Raw genomic sequence first — 26,639 nt, forward strand, 5'->3', positions numbered from 1 at the left:
TTGATTTACTTCTCAGTCATGCCAAGAAGCTTACTAGAGTCAAAGGGGGTTTTGCCTGAAGCATCATGAATCCCACAAATGATTTTTTTATCAGAGCATCATGTACCCACTACTGCTGCTCTCCTTTTAAAATGTTGGAGCTTACTCAGACATACTCTACACATGGGACCACCACTTGGGAGCTGGGTGGAATGGCCAGAAGACCAGCGCAGAGAAAACTGAGGCATGAGAAGAAAGAAGTTGTACAAAGCAGAGATAGACATGGTGAAGGCTGGGCTAGAGCCCTCTACCCATGCCCTACCTGTCGAGGTGATGCCTCGCAGCCCGTCTCCAACGGTATTTTCATAAATAGGAAACACAGAAACCAGGTATTCTGTGTGCGAGGTCAAATTGACCAGCTGGGTGGAGGAGGCAGATCCATCTAAAACTACCTGAAAACAAAGAGAAATGCTGTAAGAAGTTGGCAGCATCAGCAGTTCTGTAGCAGAAGCAGCAAGCAAGTCCAGTCTACCTAGCGACCATGCTGTGCCGTGAACATGGAAACTGACAGCCCTAGTGTGACACTTGGGGATTTCCCGCCTCCCCATATAAAGGAATTAGAGGCCTTCAACAAAGAAAGCTCTTTAGCTGATTTTTCTGAGCCACAGCATCCACCATGGGTAACTGTCTCATGCTCTCTGCTAGTAATATCGCTCCCCCATGCTGTCAACAAGAACTTGCTCTATTACTTAGGTCAACCAACTCTCTTGTACCTGGGGCAGTGGGGCCGGGGGCGGAGAATAAACTATAACAATGACAGAGGCCAGGAAAGGAGAATTTAAGCAAATGTAGACAAGAGTCGGGGCAGCAGCTGAGAGACTCCGAATGTGTTTTCCTGGAGTACTTTGCAAATCACTGTAACAAGTAGGAACATGCCAAAGATTGTGGCAGCCATGCAGAAAATCCCCAGCCAGGGTTGTCTGCCCAGATGAAAGCCTGAGGGAAATGGATGCAGGCATATACTTACTCGGCCAAAGGCTGCCCAACCCCACATGAGCCAGTGGGGCTATACAATTGTAATGGAAGAAGAATTCCCGATAGCAAGATCCTACAAACTTCAGCCAGGGTTTCCTGACTCCTTATGTCTTGGATTCCAACCATATGTAAGGTACTTTACGGAGGTCACGTCTACATTACCCAGAACATTGATCCACTCAGGGTCAACCATCCAGGATTCAATTTCCCACACCTGGTGGAGAGGCACGAAATCAGCCTATCAAGGGTCAGCCATCAACCCCTGTACTCCTCACTATTCCAAGGAGTAAGGGAGGTCGATGGGAGAAACTCTCCCATCCACCTTCCTTAGTTGGGACGGCCAGGTAAGTCAATTGCAGATAAGTCAATTCTAGTGATGTAATTGTTGTAGCTAGAATCGCATTATCTGCTATCGACTTACCAGCCTAGCGTAGGCCAAGTCATAGAAGAATGAAGGGAAAGGTCCTGACCCTGAAGAGGTTACAATCAAAAATAGCCTACGCATGAGGTGATAAGGGTGGTGCAAAGGAGAGAAAAGACAAGTTGACATAAGCATGACCGTAAAATAAAGCTCTTGCCATTTCCATGTAGTGTGCTGATAGGATGAACACACAGACTACAAATCAACACACACTAGGCATCCCACACCAGGGACACCTAAGAACTCTGTGCGTTTCTGAGAAGTCTGTTCAAACACACTCCAAGTCTGCCCTGGCTCGCATCTACACCCACATGCAAAGACCAGGTGCCTGACCTCTTTGGGGATTCCACTCCTGGATGGGTAATATACAATCCTGTACTTTTTTGGTTGTGTTAATGGAGGATTCCAAGCAAGTTTCATGCTTCCGGAAGTCACTTCTGATATTATAAGGTTGGTGGGACTCAGGTGGAGGTCATTGTTGACTGAGACAGCTTTCACAGGACTGCCTATGAGTTAAAAAAATATGGTGTTACTTCTCATGTTATCTTAACATGCCAATTGCACTTTCTACTTCATAAAAAGAAATGACACATCCTAATCCTGTTACAGGACAGCCTTTCCAGCTAATCGTGAAAGAAACATTTAAAAGCTGATACACGGGGAAAAATATATAAATCCCACTGAGAACAAACTGTGTATTTTGTCGGAGGCTGGAATATATTTCACATTGGCACATGAGTCTATGCCATCAATTCAACAGATGGGGCCCAGCATTTGCCAGATTCAAAGACACCGTCATAATGATCCAGAAAGACTCTTTTTTTCATAAAAAGAGCAGCCCACTCTTTGGGCTATCACATGTCCAAGAAAAAAAAAAATGGTCTAATTAAGTCAAACTAGATACAGACTAATCTGGAAGAGTCCAATTATTTTGCAAAATTCCAAACCCACTTGAATAAAGGTGCATTTGAAAATTGGACTGTCCCACTGCATGTCAGGAAAAGCTGTGGAAAAATGAGCTGAAATATTAAAAACTGGAAGGTGGGGGGGCGGGAAATCACACCAATATATAGATCCATCTAGGTCTAGCTTCTCTAGTTAAAAATAAACCATTGTGATTATCCACAGACAGGTAGCTATGTTAGTCTGTATCTTCACAAAACAAAAGAGCAGTCAAGTAGCACTTTAAAGACTAACTTATTAGGTGATGAGTTTTCATGAGACAGACCCACTTCTTCAGATCTGGAGGCTTTAAAGTGCTACTTTGCATCATGATCATGTTTGATTATCCCTTGGAAACATAGGGATTGAAATACAGGTGGAAAAAGGCTCATGCTCAATAATTTTGAAATCTCTTCCCAGCTAAAACACAGCTCAGATGAATCCTTTGTTTTGGACTTCTCAATGACACACCAAATAGGCATCATGTAGCCACATAGGGATAGTATGGGAGACACCAAGGTTGAGAATGCATGTGTTTTTTCCCCCATGCATTGAGACAGATAAATTGGATGGATAAGTTCCCCTCCTCCTTCTACCTCAGTGATTTCTTCTTTTATGTACACCTACTACATACGTTCAACCCTCACAAATTAGCCTCTGCCCCCAGCTGCTCACCATCAAGGGAGAAAGGATAGGAGAAGGGGAACCACATACACTTATAAACAGATCAGTCCATGTCTCTGTAGGCTGCCTGTGTCTTCGAGAGGGACTTGAGCACGGAGAGGGTAGGGGCCTTGGAGATGAACCAAAGGAGACTGTACCCATGCATGGGGAATATGTGGGAGAAGGTGACCGAGTGTGAGTGGGACAAACAGGTGGACAAGGTGAGGAGCCCTGGAGACAGCTGAAAGACAGGATATGTGGGGAAGGGCAGAGTTAGACAAAGCTCTGAAGGTGGTGACACTATGTGGCATGATAGCAGGTGTGGAGCCAATGGAAGGATCTTAAGAAGAGAGTCAAATAGACAGGTGAGGAAGAGAAGCTCAGTGGCTGCATTTGGCAGGCACTGCAGGGGGGAGCCGGGGAAGCCATGCTATCTGGTAGGACTAATGTGGATTGCAGGCTTTAACTCACCTGTGTTCTCACTCTTGTGCTTCTCTTTGATCCTAGTGCACAAGACCTGGGTGAGCTGGCTGACCAGTGAGCTGAGCAGGGGGAAATCCAGCACGTTATACACAGTGAGCTCCAAGGGCTCTGATGCCACCTGTCTCAGCTCGGCCTCATCTGCATTTTTCACCCCTAAAAAGCAAGTGCAAAGGACAGTTAGCTGAGAAAACTCTCAGGAAATGAACAAGACTCAGAGCCAGAAGAAGGTCAGCCTCTATTTAATGTCCCTCAACAGGGGCTGAGTACAACCGCAGCCTCTTGGCAGAAATGCCTCCTAGCCTTCTCCATGGGTTGGGGCTATTCTGCAGTGCCCTGGAGGGTTGCCTGTAGCTCTGGGCACAATGTGGCTTTATGGAGCATGTCCAGGTGGAGTCAGTGGGTGTTTAGTGTTCCAGAAGAAAAATTTGCAAATCCTAATGGTTTCTGTCTATCCTGTTGCCGCAGGCCTACCTATCCCTGGGGCTGAAAATATCTCACTAAAGATCAGAAGATATATAGAAATCAATGAATGAATAAATAACACTTTGATATTTATGAGGTGCCAGCTTCCTGCACAGAAAATCTGCTGTTCACTAGAACATACAGCTCCATTGCAAATCTTTGTTATTCTTTCCACAATCAGCCCTGCATACCATCTGTGCGCAAAGGGGCTGAGAATTCCCCTGCAATGTGTGTAGTTACTTGCCCATATGTAAACCAGGTCCCAATCTGGGTAGTGTTTGAGTTCTTCCTCTCACTTGCTTTTCAGATATAAATGACAACACAAGGTGCAGAACAGAGGAGAGTCAGGTGTCATATCTTATGCTTGTAGAATGTCTTGCCTTACCCTTGCATATTGGAGATGTAGAGGGATGGCCAGATGTAGCTTTCTTGTACTTAACAGGTATCAGAGGGGTGATCTGAGTGAGTCTGCATCTTCAAAAACAACAAGAAGTCCTGTGGCACCTTATAGACTAACAGATATTTTGGAGCATAAGCCTTTGTGGGCAAAGAGCCGCTTCAGCAGATGAGTCGTGCATCTGCTGAAGCAGGTCTTTGCCCACAAAAGCTTATGTTCCAAAATATCTGTTAGTCTATAAGGTGCCACAGGACTTCTGGCTGTTTTTAAACAAATACACACATCTTTCGGTGAGACTAGAAATGGATCTAGACCAAAACCTTGGATTAAAGCATCCTCACACTCTGCGAAAGATCCAGCTTTGGCCATCATGTCTTGGGCCTATCTCTAACTGGGATCCAATTCAATGATTTCCTGCACTATTATTCCTGGCCTAAGTAGTGTTTCCTTGTCTAACCCAGGACAGCTTTTTAGTTCTGCATTTGTAAAGCTCCAAGCACAGTGGGATCCTGCTCTGTGACTACAGCTCCTAGGCATTGTGGCAATAATTATTTGGGCAGGTGGGTTAAATCTTTCCTCTTTGGGGACAACAACTCAAGCTCTCAAACTTTGGAGTCAAACTATCCACCCACTGAAAACATTTCTAAGCAAAACAAGGGGAAGGAATGTGTAGGTTGCAAAGCAGGCACTACATTCAAATTCACAGGTTTTAAAGTTGTAGACACTATTCCATTCAGTGTCATCATTTAATATGTTAAGTAAAATAAATTGCAAAATATTCAGTTCTATTTAATGAATTCTCTACAGTGTACTCATAATAAACCATTTCTAGTTTGGTGGAGGACTAATAGTTCATTGTTTAATTTCATTCCTTTTGCATTAACCTTTGTTAGATAAATTCAGTTATTACAGTCATTTCTTCTCTCAGTCATTTTATGCCTCCTTATTGCAGCCAGCTGACAAGGAGCAGACAAAACTATTAGAAACACAGAATACTGAGCAAGTGAATGTAACTGGAGGCAGAGATTGTCAGATACCATAGATGGATGTGAGTGGCACTCACCTCCTGTGACCATCCCCATCTGGTCACATGCATGCGCCTGCACTCACTCAGTCCATCTGCCTTTCAGGTACTCAGCCCTCCAGCCGAGTCACTCCAGGTGTTAATCAACAAACCCCTTCCAGGATACACATTTCCCAGGACCCATCTCAGTGCCCTCTCTATAGTCTCTCAGGTGGTTTCCTCACTCAGAGTGGTGCCTCCAGGGCTTCCCTTCTGGAGACAACTCCTTGCCCCTAGCTCAGGGCTCTGCCTCAGCCCATAAGTTCTCAGTTCATTCCCCACTCTGGGCTGGGTGATGCCTCCATGGTTTCTCCACCTGGAGCAGCATCCCAAGGCCCTTCTAGATTCAGCCATCTGCCTGGGTCACTAATGTCTAATTCCCTCCTCCCACCCCTGAAGCCAAGATCCAGGCAACATCCTTCTAGTTACTAATGGGAGGTTGGGAGGAGATGGTGGGGGTCAATCTTTTCCTCCTCTGCAGGCACCACCCCAGGGATCCTATGGATAGCAGCTACTTACCAAGTTTGTTTTATGACTGCTGATTCCTTGGGCCACTCCCCATGGGCCTGATGTATCCTTGCCCTTATCTCAGACCCAATCACAGTCAAGTAGCATATTGATGATCCTTAGTGTCTCACCAGTGCTCCACATGGAGCTCTCCAAGGTACTGTTGCTCTCTGAGGTCTTTATTCCTGGAGGGCTCCCCCCATACTGAGCTGGCTCTGGTCCTGCTGTCCTTCATATAGGGCCTTCCTGCCCTCTGATTGGCTGCTTCCTCTGGCTGACACTCTAGTCTCACTTGGAGGACTCCTCTATGGTTACTGGGACAATGTGTGGCAAGGCCTTAAACCTCCAGAAGGGGACTTCAGGGCCCAGTCCACCCCACCACAATTGAGTATTTAAGCAAATGGTCCTCTCTGGAAAGGGCCAAACACATCAAAACCAAAACTTTTCACAGGACAGGACCAGTTCAGCAAATTTTCGACTCAAAACATTCCTTTGGGAAAAAAGTTTTGAAATTGTCAAAACATTTCATGTTGACATCCTTGGAAAGAAAAAGTCTGATTTTCCAGTTTGAAGCTAATTTGAGAAGTTTCTCTCATCCTGACACCAAAATTCATGAAAATTGGAGATTGACTATTTTGTCCCAACTCAGAGCAGGAACATTTTTTGAGATCTCAAAAAATTTTTGCAGGACATGAGAATATTTCATGTCCAGATGTAATAGGCTTCTTTAATTCCACTCTGAAGTAAACAACTTAGTAATCATTGGTCTCCCATTATACAAATATGAGGCTGGCAGAGATTTTAATGTGTCGGTGGTGAGAAAACTTTTAATTAAAACTACACTAGTTTTTTAAAAACAGAAAACACAACATCTCACCATTGGCTACTCCTGGAAGAGTCTATCTGTCATGTCTGAACGATGTATTCATTAGCCATCTGCTCATGGTGGAGTGCTATCCAAACAAATGGCAAACTTTATGGGTGAGATTTCCCAAAGCACTCTGTGTTAGCCTAAACCTGTTTCCATTGAAGTCCAGTAGAGTTTTACCATTGGTTCTAAAAGGAATAGAGTTAGGCCAATCCCAGCTTGTGTAATTAGTACAGTAGCTGCAATCTTACCAATAGCAAATATTTCTATGCCCATATTTTTCAAGGTCTGGGCAGACATGGTAGCATCATCCTGTGATTTTCCATCAGTCAAAAGAATCACCAGCTTGATTGCATCCAACCTGGCGCCAGCATCAGGTTTCAGATTTTGTTCTAGGACATGGGACAAAGCAAGCCCTTGGGAACACAGAAGACTTGTATTAGAGGCCTGAAAACAAGCTTGCAGAGATGCAAGTACAAACACTTTTCTCAGCTCATTACTTAAAACTGGATATACTAGTTCACAATAGGAGATACAGACATGGGGTGAATGGTCTGTGGCATTGCAATCTGAAAGAGACTGTTGTAAAAAAAAGGTCTTTTATACAAAGTGCAGTGCTTTGCTTTATAAATCAGCCTTTGGCGAGTTAGAACAGGCAATGTCACCCCAAAGGTTTTTTCACTTCATTGCAGACCTACATGTGCTCTCTGACTCACAGGCAAGGTTGGACTCTTGGTTTCAAAGGAACTCTGAAGCAGAACTCACACACTTCTGAAGGATGGTGGAGTTTTTACAAACAAGTGAACAAAGTCAAACTGTGGGCAAATAAACCTTGGCAGTGTCCCTTTATAAAGCCATGTTTTAAAAGCTGCCTAGGCAAAAGTGTGTACCAGATATGAATGCCTGCTCATTCCATTTGTGCATGCCATCAATATAGTTGTGTATGGAAAAGAAACTTGACATTCTGTAAAGATAGGTGACCAAAATCAGGCCACAGGTGTTCCTTGTGATCTGAGTGCTTTTGGGCTGCTGCTCGGGACAGATACATCCAGCTGACTAGCAGAGCATTCACAGCGCCCATAGCTGGCCACGTGTGCATCTGCAGGTGGTGCACATGTATGCCTTGGTGCACATAACAAAATTTATTCTGCACACAGATGGAAAAAATAGAGTGGGCATTGGTCAGCACCATAAACAAACCACAAGTAAAACTTCACCAAGTCAATTATGGACCTCCTACCTGATCATGAATATAATGAAACACTAATATCTTAAATAAAGCCAACAATGAACTAAGTATTTTCCAAACATAAATCGAGGCAAAGTTCCTGCCTGGAAGATCATACAGTTTACAGTCTCAGTTCAGCCAAAGGACTTATCCATGCACTGAACTCCCACGGTTTCAGGTGCTGCAGTTCTCTACTGAATTGAGGCTTAAAAGTCAGACAAACAGAAAAAAAGTGTAGGGGAAAGGGGGTAAAACATAAGCCAAGTGGTCAAGTTGGTGACTTAATGGTTCAATCACACAATGAATTTTGGTAGATCTGGTTTTCCAGTTTTCACCCTGGATCATTCTTGTAATTCTTAGAGTAAAAGGATGGTTTTCCCTTTGCAAATTTCATTCTTCATCCTGCTTTTTAGGTCCAGAGGGAAACAGATCCTGTAAACAAGCCCATGGTTCCCTGGTTATCTCTGGACTTCATCTCTCTGCACCCACAGAAGCTGAGAGTGCTAGAGAGATGTCTGCTCCAGTCTCCCAAGGAAGCACGGCTGAGGCCACATATAGACGTTGGGGGTGGGGAGCTGCTCTCTCCTCCACTGCTTTGGATTCTCTGATAGTTCCCAGAAATGTTCCCTCTATTTGTTTCCATCCGTGGGCAAAATAAACTGTGTTATGTGCACCATGGCCCAGGTGGATGCGCACCACCGACACAAACACATGCTGCCGGCTGTGGGCAGCTTTGGATGTTCTGCTAATCAGCTGGGTGACAGCAGAATCAATCCAGGGTCCTTGCCCAAGCACTCAGCTTACAGGGGACACTGGTTCCCAGATATTCCTAGTTAAGTGGCTGCTGCTGGTGTCAGTCCATCCTCAGAACATCCATATTCAGTTATTATTTCCTGCAGTGATGCGGCCAAAGGAGTAACTGTCATGCTTTTCCTTTTGCTGGTGCATTGCTGCTACCACAGCATGTGCAAAGGTTCCTTCCCCTCCATTACCAACTCCTGAGACCAGAGATCTCTGCACCATTACAGCAACCTCATTGCATTGTTGTAAATGAGGCTGCTTTCACCAGTCCTGTATCCAATTCAGACATATCCAGCCAGCAGCGTTCCCTCTATTTTGTTTCCATTCATAGGCAGAATAAATTTTGTTATGTGCACCAAGGCATGCGTGGACATGCACCTCCAGTAGAAACCCATGATGCCCACTACAGATGGATGTGGGTGCTCTGCTAATCAGCTAGGCAGCACCTAAAATCTCTCCTGGGTGGCCACCCAAGTGTTCTACTCAAGGGAACCCTGCCAGGCAATCCTGCTAATCCTGCTTTCAATGAGGATGCTAAACTATTGGCTAATGATCATGGCAGGTGCGGTACATGCAGCCCAGCCAGGGACAGAGAGTGAGGGACGAGGGCGTAGGGGCAGAAGATATGGCTCGTGTTACCTGTGAAAGTGTTGCCGCCTTTATAACGCAGGTTCCTCACTGCCTCCAGCACCTCGTCCCTCGTGACGTAAGTGTTCAGGTGCCACTCAGTCCTTGGATCACTGCTGTACTGGGACAAACCTGGGAAAGGCCAGAGCAGTCAAGACAGCACCACCAAGGGGTGAAAGCAGCAAGGTGAAAGAGGTTTTTTTCCCCAGGATTGCTGCAGACAAGCAGCATTGTCTCAGGGTCCGCCGGCCCCGGCATGGGCGCTAGGAGCAGCACACAAGCTGATTTTCATCGGCAGGTAAGGCAGGAGCTCTGCCCCGCCCCTCCTCCCCCCACACAGCTGGGAGGTTGCTCAAAGCCATGTCGACTGCGGCCTAAAAAAAGACCAGCTAATGCTACCAGCCACCACCTGAACATAAAGCTCTGCCTCTTAATTGATTTATGGATGAAGCTGTTTGAAGTAGGACTATTAGTGACCTCAAAGAGCATCACCGGCACTCAGACCCCACAGAGAGGTCAAAAGGTGAAATTTCGGCACTCCGCCTTGGAAAAGTTGCTCACCCCTGGTCCATCTGATAGAGCACCACACTGGTGGCAGCAGATCTGAGATCTACTTCCAGATCCACTGCTGACCTTTCGCGGGCACGTCACCTCTCTATGACTAGTTCTTCCCCTCCCAAAGGGAGCTGATGGCACTTACCTCCACTGCAACGTGCACTGAGAGCTGACACGCCGTGTAAGAGCTAGATCCTACTGTGGTTATTTCCCAGGAAGAAAACACAGCCACACTCCTAAGTTAATACTAGGGCAGCCACCAGGTTCCTCTTCCATCCCACAGCTCCTGTCAGCTTTTCCCTTTCAGCTCCCGCTTCACACATGCTTCTCATTTTCCCCACTAGTTACCCTGGGCCAACTTTCCAGCAGTGGCCTTATTCTGAAGCTTTTCCTTTTCAGGTGTGAAACTGGGAGCTGAGCTGCCCCAGCCCCGTTACGAGCTTAGCATCTTATCCCCTGCCTGTTATTACCACTTATTCGCTGTCTTGCCATGGTGCTTAGGAGCACAGCAGGCCTGCAGACACAGGAGGGACAAGGGGGCAGCTGCCCCAAGGCCCAGTGCTTTAAAAGGGCCTGGAGCTCCCACTGCCACAGCAGCAACAGCATCAGCTGAAGCCCCAGGTCCTCTAAATCACTACCAGAATCCTCGGTGGCAGGTGCCAGGCAGTGCTGAAAGGCTGGCTGAGGAAAACTTTTACCTGAGGCCCCAGACCCGGAGCCAGGCCTTCACACCTTGCCAAGGCCCAGCAACCTCTGTCGGCTGCCCTGGAGCCCAGTCAAGGGCAAAGACCCTGCTGAGCAAGGCAGGGAACGTCTCAAGTGTGTCTCAGAAAGTGGCCACAGCACATACTGTAGTTGTCTGTTATGACCACTGGAGGTCAGGGCTTCACATCAGACAATAAACAAGCCTCAGAGCCAGCGTGCAGCCACATCCAGATGCAGAGAACAAACTCTACAGCTGCATGGAGGGGCACATAACCAGACTAAGCTAGGTGGGACATCAGGTCCTCCTTCTCCTTCCAAGGACCGCACCTAGCACTCGAACAGCCACGTGTATTATCCCTGTTGCATTGTGGCTTAAAACTGCATTTGGTCAGCTTTGTGCAAAACAGAGCCGAGATCAGCAGATCATTTTGGATCATAGAATGCTCAACAAGCACCTCCTACCCAAGTGTAGGATCCATTCCCAAGAGAGGAGCTGTGCTGGGTTTTATGCCAATTCTGTAACAGGAGACATGGAAGACAACATCTCTTACCTATCCTTATCTTATCCCGATCAATACTGAAAGGTGAAACCAAGGCGCTCAGGAACTCCCTGATAAACTTGAAGTTGTTGCGTCCAATACTCCAAGACCCATCCACCAGCAGGACGATGTCAGTCACTACAGAGGTGTCACATTGAAACTGAGAACCTAGGTAACAAAGAAAGAGGCTGTTCTCCATACTGAGAGATGGCAGAACAAGGAGCAATGGTCTGAATTTACAGAAGGAGAAGTGTAGGTTGGATATTAGGAAAAACTATTTTACCAAGAGGGTGGTGAAGCACTGGAATGTGTTATTGAGAGAGATGGTGGAATCTCCATCCTGAGAGATTTTTAAGTCCTTGCTTGATGAAGCCCGAGCTGGGATGATTTAGTTAGGGCTGATCCTGCTTTAGGCAGACAGCTGGTCTCAATGACTGCCTGAAGTCCCATCCAGCCCTAGGATTCTATGTTTCTAAAGTGATTGAAATCATTCAGGTGACAGAGCGCTCATATCAGGAGTCAAAACACATTCCCTTGAATTAAAGGCAAGAATTAGGTCTGAAATGCCAAAGCTGAAACTTTCATTATTTCAACAGAACCAGGGGCCAGGAAATACCATGTTGTTCTTGGATGAGCTAATAACCTGTGATTCCCCTCAAACTGAAGTGACTACTTTCGAGCATTAGTCTGCCATATTACAGGCTGAAGGTCTCTAGTCCCACCACCCTTGTGACCTGGCTGGTGCTAAACCAGAGAATTTGCTGGAACACAGGAAATCAGTGTTGTCTAGCAGCATTACCAACACTTCCACTACCCACTGAGGTCTTAGAAGACACTTAGAGGTAAATTACAGCTAAATAACATCACTGAACACTGAGAGCCAGGACTGGTGGATATAAACAAACCTCATGGGACTGTGGGAAACCTGGACATACCCATGATAATAGTCATCCAGCTAACTAAATTCATGCTGGATTATGAATGTTGCCAGACAAGAGAGTGCTGAAACAGAGAGGTTTCACCTATGCTACCTATCAGGGCTACAGACTCAGCCTGGGTCTGAGCAATCAAGTTCATGCTGTCTGTACATTGCTGTACATTTTCTGCAGCGGAAACAATTTGCCAAAGCCAGAGTTGGACCCAGTTTCCTTGCTTCAAAAGGGAGGGATCAACAACAGGGCATGACCTTTGCCTGGCCACTTGGCTGAGTACAAGCTTGCTTGTCAGATCAGTACACAGGTGTACAGGAGTTAAAATGTACATTCCTGGGGAAAGAATTTAAACCATTGAGGAAACGTGCTTTGGCTAAACACCACTCTTTGCAAACTGTCAGCTCAATTATACTCAGCTCTAATCCAGCTCTTCTCTTCACATCACACTAAAATCTCATGGAATCTCAGGTGATTCTTTAGTTCCACTCCCACAGGAGATCTCATACAGGTTATAATTATTCAGATACTTTCCAGTCTCTTCCTAAACTGTTAGAACCATATATCTGTTCATCTCCCTCCCTAGCCCATGCCCACAGCTAGCAGGAGATAAGATAAGGCATAGAACTGGTAAGTTGCACCTTCCCTGATGGAGTTATATTTTGTGAGTGAACCACAGAGGGTACCAGGCAGGAGAGAACAAGCTGCAGGCAGCAGAGTACATTCTGGTTGCATCTCACAGAATTACCACATAGCAGTCATGGATTACACTGCTTTCTGGGGACCAATACCAGGCACGCAGGGCAAGCTGATTTCCATGCTTGATCCCCTGAGCGGATTCCTCCCCATATGTGCCCAGACCTGGCCACCCAATTGTCATTCCTGTTGAGAAGACAGAGGAAGCAACATCCAGCATCACCTAGGCTGTGTTTCCATTAGGACAAATTGTGGTCTTAACCAAGTTAACCAACACAAGGTGAAATTCTCATGAAGACAACACTTTGTACTTTCACACAAGTTAGCAGGTCAGATCAAAGCTTCAAGGAGCCTTTAACTCAGCCCTGCTGACTCTTGTGAAAACAAGCAGCCCTGTGTTCACTAGGATTTTACCTCAAGGTAAGAACCCATGAGTCCCCAGCAGACACTACAAAAGGATTGAAGGACGTTAGAGTTTGCTGTTGGACATGCTGTGCATTATGGGTGCTACTTCTTGTGAAACTAGCCATTCCCTGCCCTCCTTTGAAAAGTCTTTGCATACAACCCCGGTATTTGTAACTGTATTAGTTATTTCTGTGTCTCTTCCATGTGGCTGCAATCATACGAGCTTTCCTCTAGTGCTACAATATTTTTATGGCCCCTATCTCTGTGGTGTTTGAGTGCCTCAGTCTTTAGCACTGGCCCACCTCATGGGGGGATTATTCTGATTTTATAGAGACTAAACTTGCCCAAGACCACACAGGAAGTCAGTGGACAAGCAGAGAGTTCAAGCCTGGACCTCCAAGTCATTGTTTAGTACCCTAACCTCTAGGTCTTCCATTTTAAGGAGGGGAGACAGATCTGAATAATTTGGACAAAACTCTTTCAGCCAGTGGGGCTTTTCAAGTCAACTTACTAACTATTCATTATCTGCAGGGCATGACAGGCAAGCTAAACCTCACCATGTTGTTTTTGTTTCCTGATGAATGCTTGAAATTTCTACACGAGAGAAGTATGAATGGAGAACAGTGAATGAATGCACTTCCCAGGGGGAATTTTTGCCTTAAGGAATGCCTCACTTTGCAGAGCTGTGAGCATTTCCATCAATACTTGGCAGTTCTCCAAACAATGATCCCACACATAGTAGAAACTAAACAAACACCCTTATTCTCAAGCAGATTCATGAATGGGCATGAGCCAGAGGGTTTGTAGTCAACCAGCTGTAGTATGGATGCATGGATGGATGGTGAGTAGGAAGGGAGGAAGGCTTCTTCTTGGATCTGTCATGTAGATACGTGGATCTATGGGGAAGCCCCTTCTCCCTTTGCTTGTGTTGTTCACAGGCAATTGTCCCACTTTAGGTTGGGTGGTGAATATTTTTAAGCCAAAAAACTTAGCTGAGCGCATGCTGGAGGGGTGGAAGTTGTGGTAGCAACAAGACTCACCTCTCTTTAAAGCTTCTTTTGTGTTTTTCTCTTTGCCTAGATCTCCTCGCACAGATTTTGTGGGGCTGCGCTGAGTCATTTTCGGGGTTGTCGGTGTTTCTGTCACACTGAACTCTGAGTTTGGTTTCCTTTGGAGGGTTTCACTTGAGCCCTTGGATGCTGCTGCCTTCTGTCGTCTCCGGTCAGGTCTGTCTTTGGCTGCACTCCACAGCACCACAACGAGAAAAGGACCATTCTCACCAGCACATCACGCACATCTCAGTCAGGGAAATAAGCTGAATGTACTGGAACATGCTAGCTAAGTGTGTGTTACTCCCCACAGTGTTCCACTGGATGGAATGACAGACTGGCACAAGCCTGTCTCACTGTCAGCCCACCACTCACCCCCCCATGGCTGGCTCAAGAGCTATAAGCCCTAACACACTGGTTCCCGATCTTTTCTCTAGTGTGGACCCACAAACCACACGCAGACCACCATCAAAGCCAATTCTAGCCACTATGTACAATGCATTAAATGAAAAAGGAAACCACAAAAAAGATTTTTGGACCACAGTTAATAACATTAATGGAAGAAATTTAATTTAAAAACAATAATTGATCGTAGCTTTGCAATTTATTAAAAAATTACTTTCTATGATCATTTTTAGCCCACTTGATTAGCACAGCACTCAGACATAGGCTGTTTGTTTCTCCTGGTGGTGCACATTCACACATACCTCAGTGCAAATGCAAAAAATTGATTCCACACATAGATGGAAGAGATTAGCGAGAACACCGATAGAGACCTGGGTTTTTGGAACCAAATTTTAAATTCTGTCACCTGAGTAGGTCACGGACTCCTCGACTACGGCCACGCGGCCAAGTTATTTTGACAGAACTGTTGTTATTTCAAAATAACTTTGCCGTCATCTACATTGGAGACACGTTATTTCGAAATTCAAAATGGCAGGTGAGTTGTTTCAAAATCTGTAAACCACATTGTAGGAGGAATAGCACATATTGTCTGTATCTACACTTGCATTCTTCTTTTGAAAGAGGCATGCAAATGAGGGAAATTGAAAATGCAAATATGATGCAGACTTACATATCTGGCACCTCACTTGCATATTCTCCTTTTGAAAGGAGAAAGCAGTGTAGATGTGACTCTTTTGAAAGTAAACCCCATCTTCAAAAGACACCTTCTTCCTGAAACAAAATAGTTCTGCTCCTGACCCACAACTGAAAGGTCTCCTCTTGGCTGACTGCTGTGAAATATTCCCTTCTGATGAGCAAATTATCCTTTAGTATTTGGATTGTGGTATTATGTAAGAGCCCCAGCCACAGACCAAGGCTCCATTGCTCTTGGAGCTGTACAAACAGAACAGTAAGAAGGTCCTTGCCCCAGACAGCTCAGAATCCATTCCTCTGCCTTCCCCCAACTCGCTCCCTGCCTTCCATTGGCTTGCTGCAGCTGTTGGCCTGTGCACTGACCCTGCACCTACCTGTCTGTGTTGAGACTTCTCTAGGGGCTGGGGATGTTGGCTTAGCCACTGGGATGTGCTCAGTATTTCCCAAAGGGGGGATATTCTTTCCTGGAGAGGTCGTCATGTGCCTTCGGGTATTTCTAGCCTGCGAGATGTTTTTCAGCTCCTGAACTGGGGAAATAGCAGCAGCCCAGGAGAAAGCAGAGAGGTAAATGGAGTCAGGCGGCATAAACCTGGTGTCACTGCACTTGGTCCCACAGATGGCTGCCCCCAACCTTTTCCTGTGCCCCTCCTCCACCACTCTGCCCACACACAAGCCAAAATGACAGTTTGCAATGCTATGTCAACAGGGGGGCCAACAGCCACCATGGATCTTGGGGGAAGGCAGGAGAGGGGCCTAGCTCCATGCCCCTGGAAGGGGCAGGGCCAAGAGCAGAAGGGGTGTGGCCAAAGACAGAAGGGGTGGGGCCTAGAGCAGTCAACTCTTAGCCCTTCTCAGACTGCGGCGCTGGGGCCCTACCCATTCCTCACAGCCTCACAAAGCAGCACTGCCACAGCAGTTCAAGATGGCCTGGAACTCCAGCTGCTGCTGCTGTATTGGCCGGAGCTCTGGGTCCCTTGGCCCCCTCCCTTTTCTGGTGGCCCTGCACGTCTACATTGTGTATCGACACCCCTTAAGGTACGTCGATGCTGCCAGCACAGGGCAGACACACCTGAGTCAGCTCTGGTCTGGGAGTGGCGAACTGCAGAAGCAGATGCTTCAGCATGGGCTAGACCTACCCAATGCCCCAGAAGTACAAACGACTGCAGCTTTCTCGCTCCATTAATGCTAACACAGGTACATTGGCAACCTGCAGTCACACCCTGACTGCAACTTATAGACGTATCCATAAAGTAGGGAGGGACAACCAAGGCCGGTGAGTGGGCAGCAGGAGTGGCCCTCCTTCATCTCTGGGGGGGTTGCAAGGCTGTGGTAACCAAGATGGTCTCCCAGGACAGAGTAGCTTTGCTAACCGTGTTTGCCTACCTAGAATGTGTGGGGCATGCCGATAAAACTGTAGCAGGGCTTTGACTGAGGGAGGGAGTGCATGGCTCTCACGAGGGTGTGCATCACCAGCACACACCACACCCCACGTGCCCTCACTTTACTTGCGGGTCACTTTTGTAACATCTATGGGGAAAACAGTAGGTGGACAAAAACCATCAGAATCTAGGCACATTGGACATCAGCGGAGATCAATAAAATGTCTCATGGGCCACACGTAGGAACCCAGCGGCCTGCCCATTTTCCACCACTGCCTTGGAGAGCTACGTCTGAGGAAACCCCCTTTTGCAGGCATGGACGCCACAGCAATGGAGACAGTACATACCACACACTGTACTTACTCACAAATTTCCTTTTGGCAAATAGGGCTTCCTGGGTGCCATCAAGCACGTAGATGTGCAGGGTGTATTCCTTCGTGGGGCTCAGCCCCCCCACCGTTGCTTTGGGCGTTTTGGTTTTGAGCATGACTTCCTGTTCTGAGTCACCTGCACAAGGTTTGTCGGGGGAGAAAGGCAAAACAGATACCTTTGACAACAGGCTTGATGAAGACCTCTTGAGGTCCCTTCCAGTGCTAGTGTTCTATGATATGCCTAGGGGTAGCAAATATGTAACATGTCAATGAGCCAAGAAAACATGGTAGCCTTTAGAGCTGGGACAGAGGGTCTCAGATTCCGGACGCTGACCTGCTGAGCTCTTTTAGACTCCCTCAAAGTTGGCCATGCAGCACCTATCTATCAGTTGAAAGTACTTACACACCCTTCTTTACTGTAATCTATGAGCATCTCTCCATTTCAGTGTATACGTATCGTCCTCACAATACCCCCACAAGACTGAGTGGTGCTATGATCTCCATTTTATAGACAGGAGTGTGGAATAGGGTCCAGAGAGATTAGGCCCAAGTGTTCAAACCTGACATCTAATTCTGAGCATATGGTTTTGTAAACTTTAGGCAATCTCTTCAAATGTGCTGAGCACCAGAGCAGGTCAGGGATTTTTCAGTTAGCTGACTTCCCATCCAATATACCCCCAGGAATGAGTCATTTCTCTGGTTTATCCCCCCAAAAGCAGATGTTCATCACAGCACTCAGCCTGTGGAAATAGGGTGGGACAGAGAATGGGGCACACAGGGCTGCTGAAGGTCACAGACTGGGCTGCAGAATGGCTAGGGAAGGGGACAGACTGGGGCATGGGGAGGAGCTACTGGCATGGCTGGTTTGAGCCAAGAGCTGAATGGCAGTGGGGGAGCGTTTCAGGATTGTTAGAACTTCCAGGTCTGATAATTTCTAAACAAAAAAAATTCCAGTGCGCCTGTTTGAAAGGGCTTTTCACTTTGAAATCTGAATGAACTCTAGCAGAAAAACCACGCACACAAAAAAACACAAACACAATAAAATCAAAAGAAGGTTAAAACTGAAACAAAATGTTTCAGCATTCTCTAAGCAAAACATATCAGTTGATCCACACTGATAGTTTGTTTGGTTTTTGTTGTGGCTTGTGAAAGTTTGAGATTTCAGTTGTTGTTCCCATTCATGATGGTGGGAAAATATTTGGGGGAAAGAAAAACACAGAAACATTTTCCTGATACAAGAAACATCTCACCTTGAGCGTTCCACTCCTCTCCTTGGCTTTTGATGGAGTTTTTTTGCCTGGCACCTGATGGTACTGATTTCCAGAACTCTATAAGGTGGACACTCAGAACTAGGTGCCACTTTTGCAAGTTTGTGCCAAAGCGAGTTGGCCACATCACACAAAGGGCCTGTGGCACAGCAGAAATGGAAGCTAGATCTTCTGAGCCCACTGGTAGAACCCCAACAACCTCCTCTCTGTCACCTTCACTCCAGGTATCTCAGCAAACCACTATTCTCTCTGCTTGTGTCAGCCGCTCTGACCAGACAGGTCATCTCTGGAAGTGGCGCCTCCTATCAGCAGGGCTAGCCCAGGTTTCCCAGGAGCCTCTGACCAGACCTCACAATCCCCTCCACCACATGCTTAGCTTCTACCCACACACAGATGCCACTGGTAGAGGTGAGGTTGGGCATATTCTGCTTAATTTAAAACCACCAAACATACCGGAAAGGAGCCAGTAGGAACACCTCCCTGGCTCTGTGCTGTGCTAGCTCGTGACACAGGGTCCAGGGAGGGAGGAATGGAGAGACAGACGCTGAGTAGAAAGGGGAAGCTGCAGGGCTCTGACAGATCACATACAGCAGCTCTGTTACTGTCATGTGTCTGGCAGTAGCGCTGTTCCGGTCACTGTATGGGGATGGCACATAGAAATGCCAGTTAGACACAGGAGCTTCACAGGTGGCAGACAGCTGAGGTCACCACTGCCTGTCCGCCTAAGACAGGAACAGCCGCCAGGAGCTGAGCAGTGATGTTGCTATGGGCTTTGTATCTGAGGTGGCATTTCCCCTGCGGTTCGTTCGCAGGCCCAGCCATTCTTCCTCTTGCTGCAGGAAGTCATGACTCGCAGCAATGCAGTCTGCTACGCTGTAGAACTCTGTCCCATCTCCATAATACACCTTAGTGGGAACCACAAGAGGAGTACAGCCTAGAGCGACCATCCATCCCGTTTGAACTGGGACAGCCCCGTATTCCGGGCACTAGGAAGGCATCCCAATTTATTTTTTAAAAGGGGCAAAAAGAGTTGGGGGGGGGGAGCTGGGAGGAGCCCCAGTGCAGCTGACGCCTCCAGCTGGGCAGGCAGACCCGTTGCAAGGGGGCAGCTGTCATCCTTTTCTGCGTATGCACCTACTGAATCACCTTGGCAAGAAGCAGCAGGACAGGACGGACAGCATCAGCCAATTAACTCGCCAAAGCTGCAGCTAAATGCATTCAAGAGGGAGACACGGCTAAGTAAATAAGCCCTCAAAGGAGCAGAGAGGAGCTGAGGGAGTGGACGTTACATGTTTCCTCTGGGCAGAAAGTCCGAACGGCAAGACTGATGACTGGATAGTGTGACTGTGCTGCGTGTGTCTATCACTCTCCAAGCGTGTCCCTGGAGTAAGGTCTGATCTTCCATCCACGATCACAGCAGGACCTAACCTCTACACAAGAAAGGTCTGAAGCTCCTGACAAGCTCTCCTGTGGCAATTCAAATAAGCCTGGGGGAAGGGAAGAAGGAGTTTCTTGGCTCTGACACAACACCGTGCTCACTTAAACAGCCACGAGACCTCTCTGGTGAGGCTGAGGGTATGGAGTTTGTAGTCACAAAGCCAAGAGGACAGGAGACAGTGAGAGAAAGAGCCAACTGCAGTCCAGGGAGCAATCTGAGACTGAGTTGACAGGTCCAGCCATCTCAGTCAACCATGCAATGAGCTCAAACTAGCTACAAGCATAAAGGAAAACAAGAAGGCTTTTTACAAATACATTGGTAACAAGAGGAAGACCAAGGAGAGGGTAGGGCCATTGGTCAGTGAGGAGGGTTAAACAGTAACAGGGAATTTGGAAATGGCAGAGATGTTTAATGATTTCTTTGTTTCGGTCTTCACTGAGAAATCTGAAGGAATGCCTGACAGAGAATGCTAATGAAAAGGGGGCAGGTTTAGAAGTTGAAATAAGAAAAGAACAAATTAAAATTTACTTAGAAAAATTAGACGTCTGCAAATCACCAGGGCCTGATGAATCCTCAAGGAGCTGATAGAAGAGGTATCTGAGCCTTTAGCAATCATTTCTGGAAAATCGTGGGAGATGGGAGAGATTCCAGAAGACTGGAAAAGGGCAAATATAGTACCCATTTATAAAAAGGGGAACAAGAATAACCCGGGAAACTACAGGCCAGTCAGCTTAACTTCTGTGCCAGGAAAGATAATGGAGCAGGTAATTAAAGAAATCATCTGCAACCATTTGGAAGGTGGCAAGGTGCTAGGGAACAGCCAGCATGGTTTTGTTAAAAACAGATCATGTCAAACCAATCTAACAGCTTTCTTTGATAGAATAACGAGCCTTGTGGATAAGGGAGAAGCGGTGGATGTGCTATACCTAGACTGCAGTAAAGCATTTGACATGGTCTCACATAATATACTTATCAATAAACTACACAAATACAACTTAGATGGGGCTACTATAAGGTGGGTGAACAACTGGCTGGATAACCGTACTCAGAGAGTAGTTATTAATGGTTTTCAATCCTGCTGGAAAAGTATAACTAGTGGGGTTCTGCAGGGGTCTGTTTTGGGACCGGTTCTGTTCAATATCTTCATTAACGATTTAGATATTGACATAGAAAGTACACTTATTAAGTTTGCAGATGATACCAAGCTGGGAGGGGTTGCAACTTCTTTGGAGGATAGGGTCATAATTCAAAAGGATCTGGATAAACTGGAGAAATGGGCTGAGGTAAACAGGATGAAGTTTAATAAGGACAAATGCAAAGTGCTCCACTTAGGAAGGAACAATCAGTGTCACACATACAGAATGGGAAAGGACTGCCTAGGAATGAGTACAGCAGAAAGGGATCTAGGGGTTATAGTGGACCCCAAGCTAAATATGAGTCAACAGTGTGATGCTGTTGCAAAAAAACCAAACATGATTCTAGGATGCATTAACAGGTGTGCTGTGAACAAGACACGAGAAGTCATTCTCCCGCTCTACTCTGCGCTGGTTAGGCCTCAGCTGGAGTATTGTGTCCAGTTCTGGGCACCGCAGTTCAGGAAGGATGTGGAGAAATTGGAGAGGGTCCAGAGGAGAGCAATGAGAATGATCAAAAGTCTAGAGAACATGACCTATGAAGAAAGGCTGAAAGAATTGGGCTTGTTTAGTTTGGAAAAGAGAAGACCGAGGGGGGACATGATAGCAGTTTTCAGGAATGTAAAAGGGTGTCATAAGGCAGAGGGAGGGAACTTGTTCTTCCTTGCCTCTGAGGATAGAACAAGAGGCAATGGACTTAAATTGCAGCAGGGAAGGTTCAGGTTGGACATTAGGAAAAAGTTCCTAGCTGTCAGGGTGATCAAACTCTGGAACGAATTGCCAAGGAAGGTGGTAGAATCTCCATCACTGGAGATATTTAAGAAGAGGTTAGATAAAAGGCTTTCAGGGATGGTCTAGAAAGTGCTTGGTCCTGCCATGAGGGCAGGGGGCTGGACTTGATGGCCTCTCAAGGTCCCTTCCAGTCCTACTCTTCTATGATTCTATGACTGGCAGGTTTCTCACCCCTCAGCTTCTGAACTGAGGTCCTGTTTCAAGTCCAGAAACTGGCCTTTAAGTCTGAGCAGCAGGGAAGCCCTTAGGTGTGTAGAAATGAGCAGTGAAAGAAGGGAATTCCCTGGCTCCCTGGTATTGGGACACGCTTCAGGGCACACTGCAGCCCCATTTGTAACTGGGGAGGTGGAAATGAGAAATATTTGACTCCAGCTGAGAAAACAAGGGCTTGCAGAGCTAGAAGCAGGTTTGGTAAAAGCTCACCCAACGAGGGATGGCCATGTATGCATTCCTTGTTGATCGCTACCAGGAGGGCCTTCCATGACACAGCCAGGGACAGTACCACACCACTGCAGTTCAGCTGAAGTGCTCAGCTAACATCCCTGGGCATAAGAGAGCAGTAGATCGAGGGATCTTGCCCCTGTTGGGTCCTCAGCTCTGGAACTGGCTCCTCAGCTTGGGCTTCTAGACCAGCGTTTCTCAACCAGGGGTACGCGTACCCTTTGGGGTACAGCGAGGTCTTCCAGGGGGCACATCAACTCATCTAGATATTTGCCTAGATTTCCAACAGGCTACATAAAATACACCAGTAAAGTCAGTACAGTCTAAAAGTTCATTCAGACAATGGCTTGTTTCTACTGCTTCATATGCATTACACTGAAATGTAAGTGCAGTAGGGTCTCAACGTTTGTGAGGGTTCCATGTTGTGAGCCCTCGCAAATGGTGAATTTGGTGAATACTTTATAGCAGCTGCTCTCACCTGGAGCCCAGAGCCCGGGGAGAGTGGGGGCTGCCAGCGCTCTTCCCCGCGGAAGATGCAGCCGTCGGCACTGCTGCCTGGTGCCCTGGGAAGTGGCAGCTCACGGCACCCTCCTCTCTGGAGCACCAGGAAGCAGCAGGTGCCAGGGGAAGCAGATGCTGGGGAAGCGACCACCTGCAGCCGCTCAGAAATACTTGAATTCGCAGACCTTAGGTTGGCGACTGTTGACACCTTACTCCACAATATTCCTGTTCCAATTCATGTCTTTGATAATAAGATAGTGGAAAGTCAGCACATTTTCCGTAGTTGTCTTCTGTGATGTGTGTGCATGTTTTTGTCAGCAAGTAGTTTTTAAGTGAGGTGTAACTTGGTGGTATGCAAAACAAATCTGACTCCTGCAGTGGGTACAGGAATCTGGAAAGGTCGAATGGTGCTTGTTTCAAGACCTCAGGTTACCTTAGGACCCTATTTCTCAACTGGTGGTATGCGTATCCTTAGGGGTACGTGGGAGAAGTCTGGGGTACTGAGTTCTAGAGCCTGGGCCTTCTACAAAATCCACCCTGCTCTCCAGTCCCTGACCAAAAGAGGCAGAAGACTTGGACTGATTTTTTTTTTTCCTGCTGGAGGAGATAGTCAAAAGTCTGAATGTGAAGAGTGGGTAGTCTTGGAGGTTTTTGATTTGTTCTGTTTTTTGCGATTTTACTGTTATTTAGTGGATTTAACTCCTGCACAACCTGCAGAGCTGCAAAGAGAGGAGCCCTGCAAATCACGATACGAACAGTGAGGCATCATCGTGGCATTGTCAGAGTACAAGATGGTGTCAAGGGGGCACCTCTCAGGGGCGAGGAAGACCAAATCAGTATGTGAGCAATCTTCATGCTGTCATCTCAAGAGGTTAGGGGGATCTTCTGGCACAAGACACAAAATCTTGCAAGACGCCCAGGGACTGTACTGACATGCAGAAGCTGAGTCAGGACCTCAGGACCAGGAAATAGGGGCTGATAAAGAATTGCTCTCCCACCACTTTGACCTGACTATCTAGACACGCACGACGGTCCAGGGAAATCCAACCGCGTGGACGAGCCAAGGGGCTTTGTGCAAACAATGCTCTAAGCTATCCCCTGGCAAAAGGCACAAGCTGTACATGTGGACAGAAAGTAGGTCAGACGTGCCTCCCCCCAGCCTTGGAAGTACAACATAAAAAAGATGTTCCACAGAGCTTCAAAGACTGAAGAAGCCGTACACTGAAAAGTACAACATTCCCAGGGATGCCTAAGGGAATTAGGACCTTAACGCTCCTGGGCTTTGAGTGAAGTTGGTTGCCAAGCTCCTTTAGGTGGCTTTGAAAATCCCAGGCAGAGATGCTGCTGTCACAGCAGTTTGGGCCGGGTTGGATTATGAAAGCTTGAGGGGCTCTATCCTAAAGACCCCTCTGTGCTGCAGCTCTGCCTGGTGGGGGTGGGAGGGAAGCGGGTCTGTGTGCTGCCCTTTCCCCACCTCCTCCTATGTCTGGAACCGCATGTGTCACCACTGGAGGGGCTCACCTGCAGGCTCCACCCCCAATACTCCCATTGGCCAGGAATCATGGCCAATGAGAATGGCAGGGAGAGGGCAGCATCTACAAGGGCAGGGCAACAAAGAGCCATCTGTTTCCCTCCGGGAGCTGCATCAGTTAAGTGCCCCAATTCCCTGCCCCCTCCCATACCACCATCACCACCACCCCAACCTAATCCTGCACCCTACTTCCTGCCCAGACCCCATATCCCCACCCCATCCTGCTGCTGTACCCTACCTCCCACCCAGACCCACCACTCCAGCCCCCTCCCCTGCCAGACCCTGTACAACCACCCCAATCCCAAGTAGTCCCTTCGTTTTTGGCCCTACTCCAGAGCCTAGGGAGCCCCACAAAATCTACTAGAGCCCCAAACCTCCAGAAAAGCTAATCCAGCCCTGGCCCCAGGCGGAGACTGTGAAGGGTGCAAGGAGGTTCTATTACCAGTAACAGGTGAAGGTTATTCAGACCATCACAGAAAGCAGCCGTGGCCCCCCTCCGTATCCCAGGATGGCAGCTATAACATGGAGCTTTCTGACAATCAAGCCCATATTCCCCAGTCCCTACAGGAGCAGCAAGCTGGCACAGCTGTTCCCGCTACCTTGCAGAGTCCTATCCAGATCCCAGCAAAATGTACCTGCCATGGGCTTCACTTGAACCTTGTACCCGCTGGTGTTCCCTTCCATTTCCCTCCATTTCATCTGTAGCCTGTCTTCCGAAAGGACCGTCAGTTTCAACCGGCTTGGCCCTGGAGGACAAGCAGAAACATCACTTGCGTTAAGTCCAGAGGCACACCTGTCAAGCAGTACACAGTGCAAAGCTACCCAGCACCTGCCTGCTATTCTCACGGACTGTATAGTCCATGATTTTCAGGGGAAATTTAGGTGCTGCCCAGCTGATGACCACCCCCCACTGCTGGCAGCCTGTTTCAATGGATGGTGCACATCTGCTTGTGCTTCTCTACGCATAACAAAATTATTCCACCCATGAATGGAAAACATAAAATCAATTCAACACTGTCAAAGACCAGAACAGTTCCAAGTCCCAAGCACTTTTATACTTGCTGGTCTGCAACGCCATAGCAGAACCGCTCCACGTTGAGCAAGGAGTGTCAGCCCCAGCTCGCGGAGACGTACCCGTGCTAGCTCTGATCACACGAATGCACGAGAAACAGCTTAACTGCAGCGGCTGTTAGCCGATGGTCAGGTGAGACGCCACTATGCCCTTGTATTAATATGAGATTTCAACTGCCAGGGCAGAGCTCACTAGTGACCAGGCTGAGAGCCGCTGAAAAGCAGCTGGGTTCTTTGTTTTGTGTTTAGTTTGCACAGTAACAGGAGGAGTCAGGTTACCACTTAATCAATTATTTTGTTTATTTAGCTAACAAGTTAATCTCTTACTGTTACAATGTTGCTTTATTTGTTTACCTAGCGAGTTAAGCTCTTGTGGTTACAATTGTTACAAGGTTTATACTTTGATTACAAATAGCTAGCATACACTCTAATTCATAGATCTATACTTGTTAAATGCGCGCAAAAGAAATAAAAAGTAAATAACTAGCAGGTCTTATCCTCACCCCTGCGTTACCAATGTGGCTTGGCCAGTTTTCCTCTCAATCCCTTGGGAAGAAGTCCTTTGTCCCTTTTTTCCAGGAGTCGGGTGTTCCTGGGGACCCGGGGAGACCCCCCACACTCCTGTCTGGCAGGAAAGATGACTGGAGCTCAAATAGGGGGTCTGCCGGACCCCTCTTTATACCCATTGGGTCACGTAGGCTTCTTCCTTGGTTAAATTGAATTAAACTGTCTGATGCTGGTTCTTACAGGCAGTTCAAGGACATAGTTCACACCTGTGAGGTAGAGACAATTAGGGGCATTTGTTTCTTAATGGGCCAGAGATTTTTCCTCCTTGTCTGGGACCAAGTGTCCTGGTGAATCAACTGATGGTAATTAGCCAAGGGCAGTCCAAGGCCCAGCTGTTAATTAGCCCATTGTTCTTAGCTTAGCTGGCTAAAATAAGCCCATCTGCGCTCTCGGGCATTCCAGGGCTGGGCTATTCCTTTTAACCCCTTCATGCTCTGAAGCACCTAGGGAAGGCAAGATGGAGTAGAGCAAAAGGGGGGGTTCTGTCTGGCTACAGGCGGGTGGGGCTAACCGCTGCATGGGTACACCGAGCATCTCGGATAGGCTTCTACTTGAAGCAGCTAACTCGAACAGTGCTGCCAGGGGTGCATCTCCCTGAGTTGCAAATTATACCTCAAACATATCAAAATCAGACAGTCCTCGACGGGACAACATGAACAAGGCAAAAGGTAGCCAATGATGCCCCATTCAGATGT

General features: G+C 47.2%; 1 protein-coding gene across 2 annotated transcripts in view; it reads right to left on the reverse strand.

The window, feature by feature from the left end:
* COL20A1 (collagen type XX alpha 1 chain) overlaps window positions 1-26,639 on the reverse strand; it is a 127,830-nt gene that overhangs the window by 85,689 nt on the left and 15,502 nt on the right. For both annotated transcript variants that reach the window (XM_075011846.1, XM_075011847.1), the window contains exons 3-12: window positions 24,942-25,052; window positions 17,195-17,338; window positions 15,827-15,979; window positions 14,346-14,543; window positions 11,288-11,443; window positions 9,489-9,608; window positions 7,072-7,236; window positions 3,512-3,676; window positions 1,769-1,941; window positions 302-431 (exon numbers count right to left, since the gene is read on the reverse strand). In XM_075011846.1, coding sequence (XP_074867947.1) covers window positions 302-431; window positions 1,769-1,941; window positions 3,512-3,676; window positions 7,072-7,236; window positions 9,489-9,608; window positions 11,288-11,443; window positions 14,346-14,543; window positions 15,827-15,979; window positions 17,195-17,338; window positions 24,942-25,052 — 1,515 coding nt within the window. The remainder of the gene's footprint in view (window positions 1-301; window positions 432-1,768; window positions 1,942-3,511; window positions 3,677-7,071; window positions 7,237-9,488; window positions 9,609-11,287; window positions 11,444-14,345; window positions 14,544-15,826; window positions 15,980-17,194; window positions 17,339-24,941; window positions 25,053-26,639) is intronic.

Source organism: Carettochelys insculpta, chromosome 17, assembly GCF_033958435.1.
Source record: "Carettochelys insculpta isolate YL-2023 chromosome 17, ASM3395843v1, whole genome shotgun sequence".
NCBI classification, from domain to species: domain Eukaryota; kingdom Metazoa; phylum Chordata; order Testudines; family Carettochelyidae; genus Carettochelys; species Carettochelys insculpta.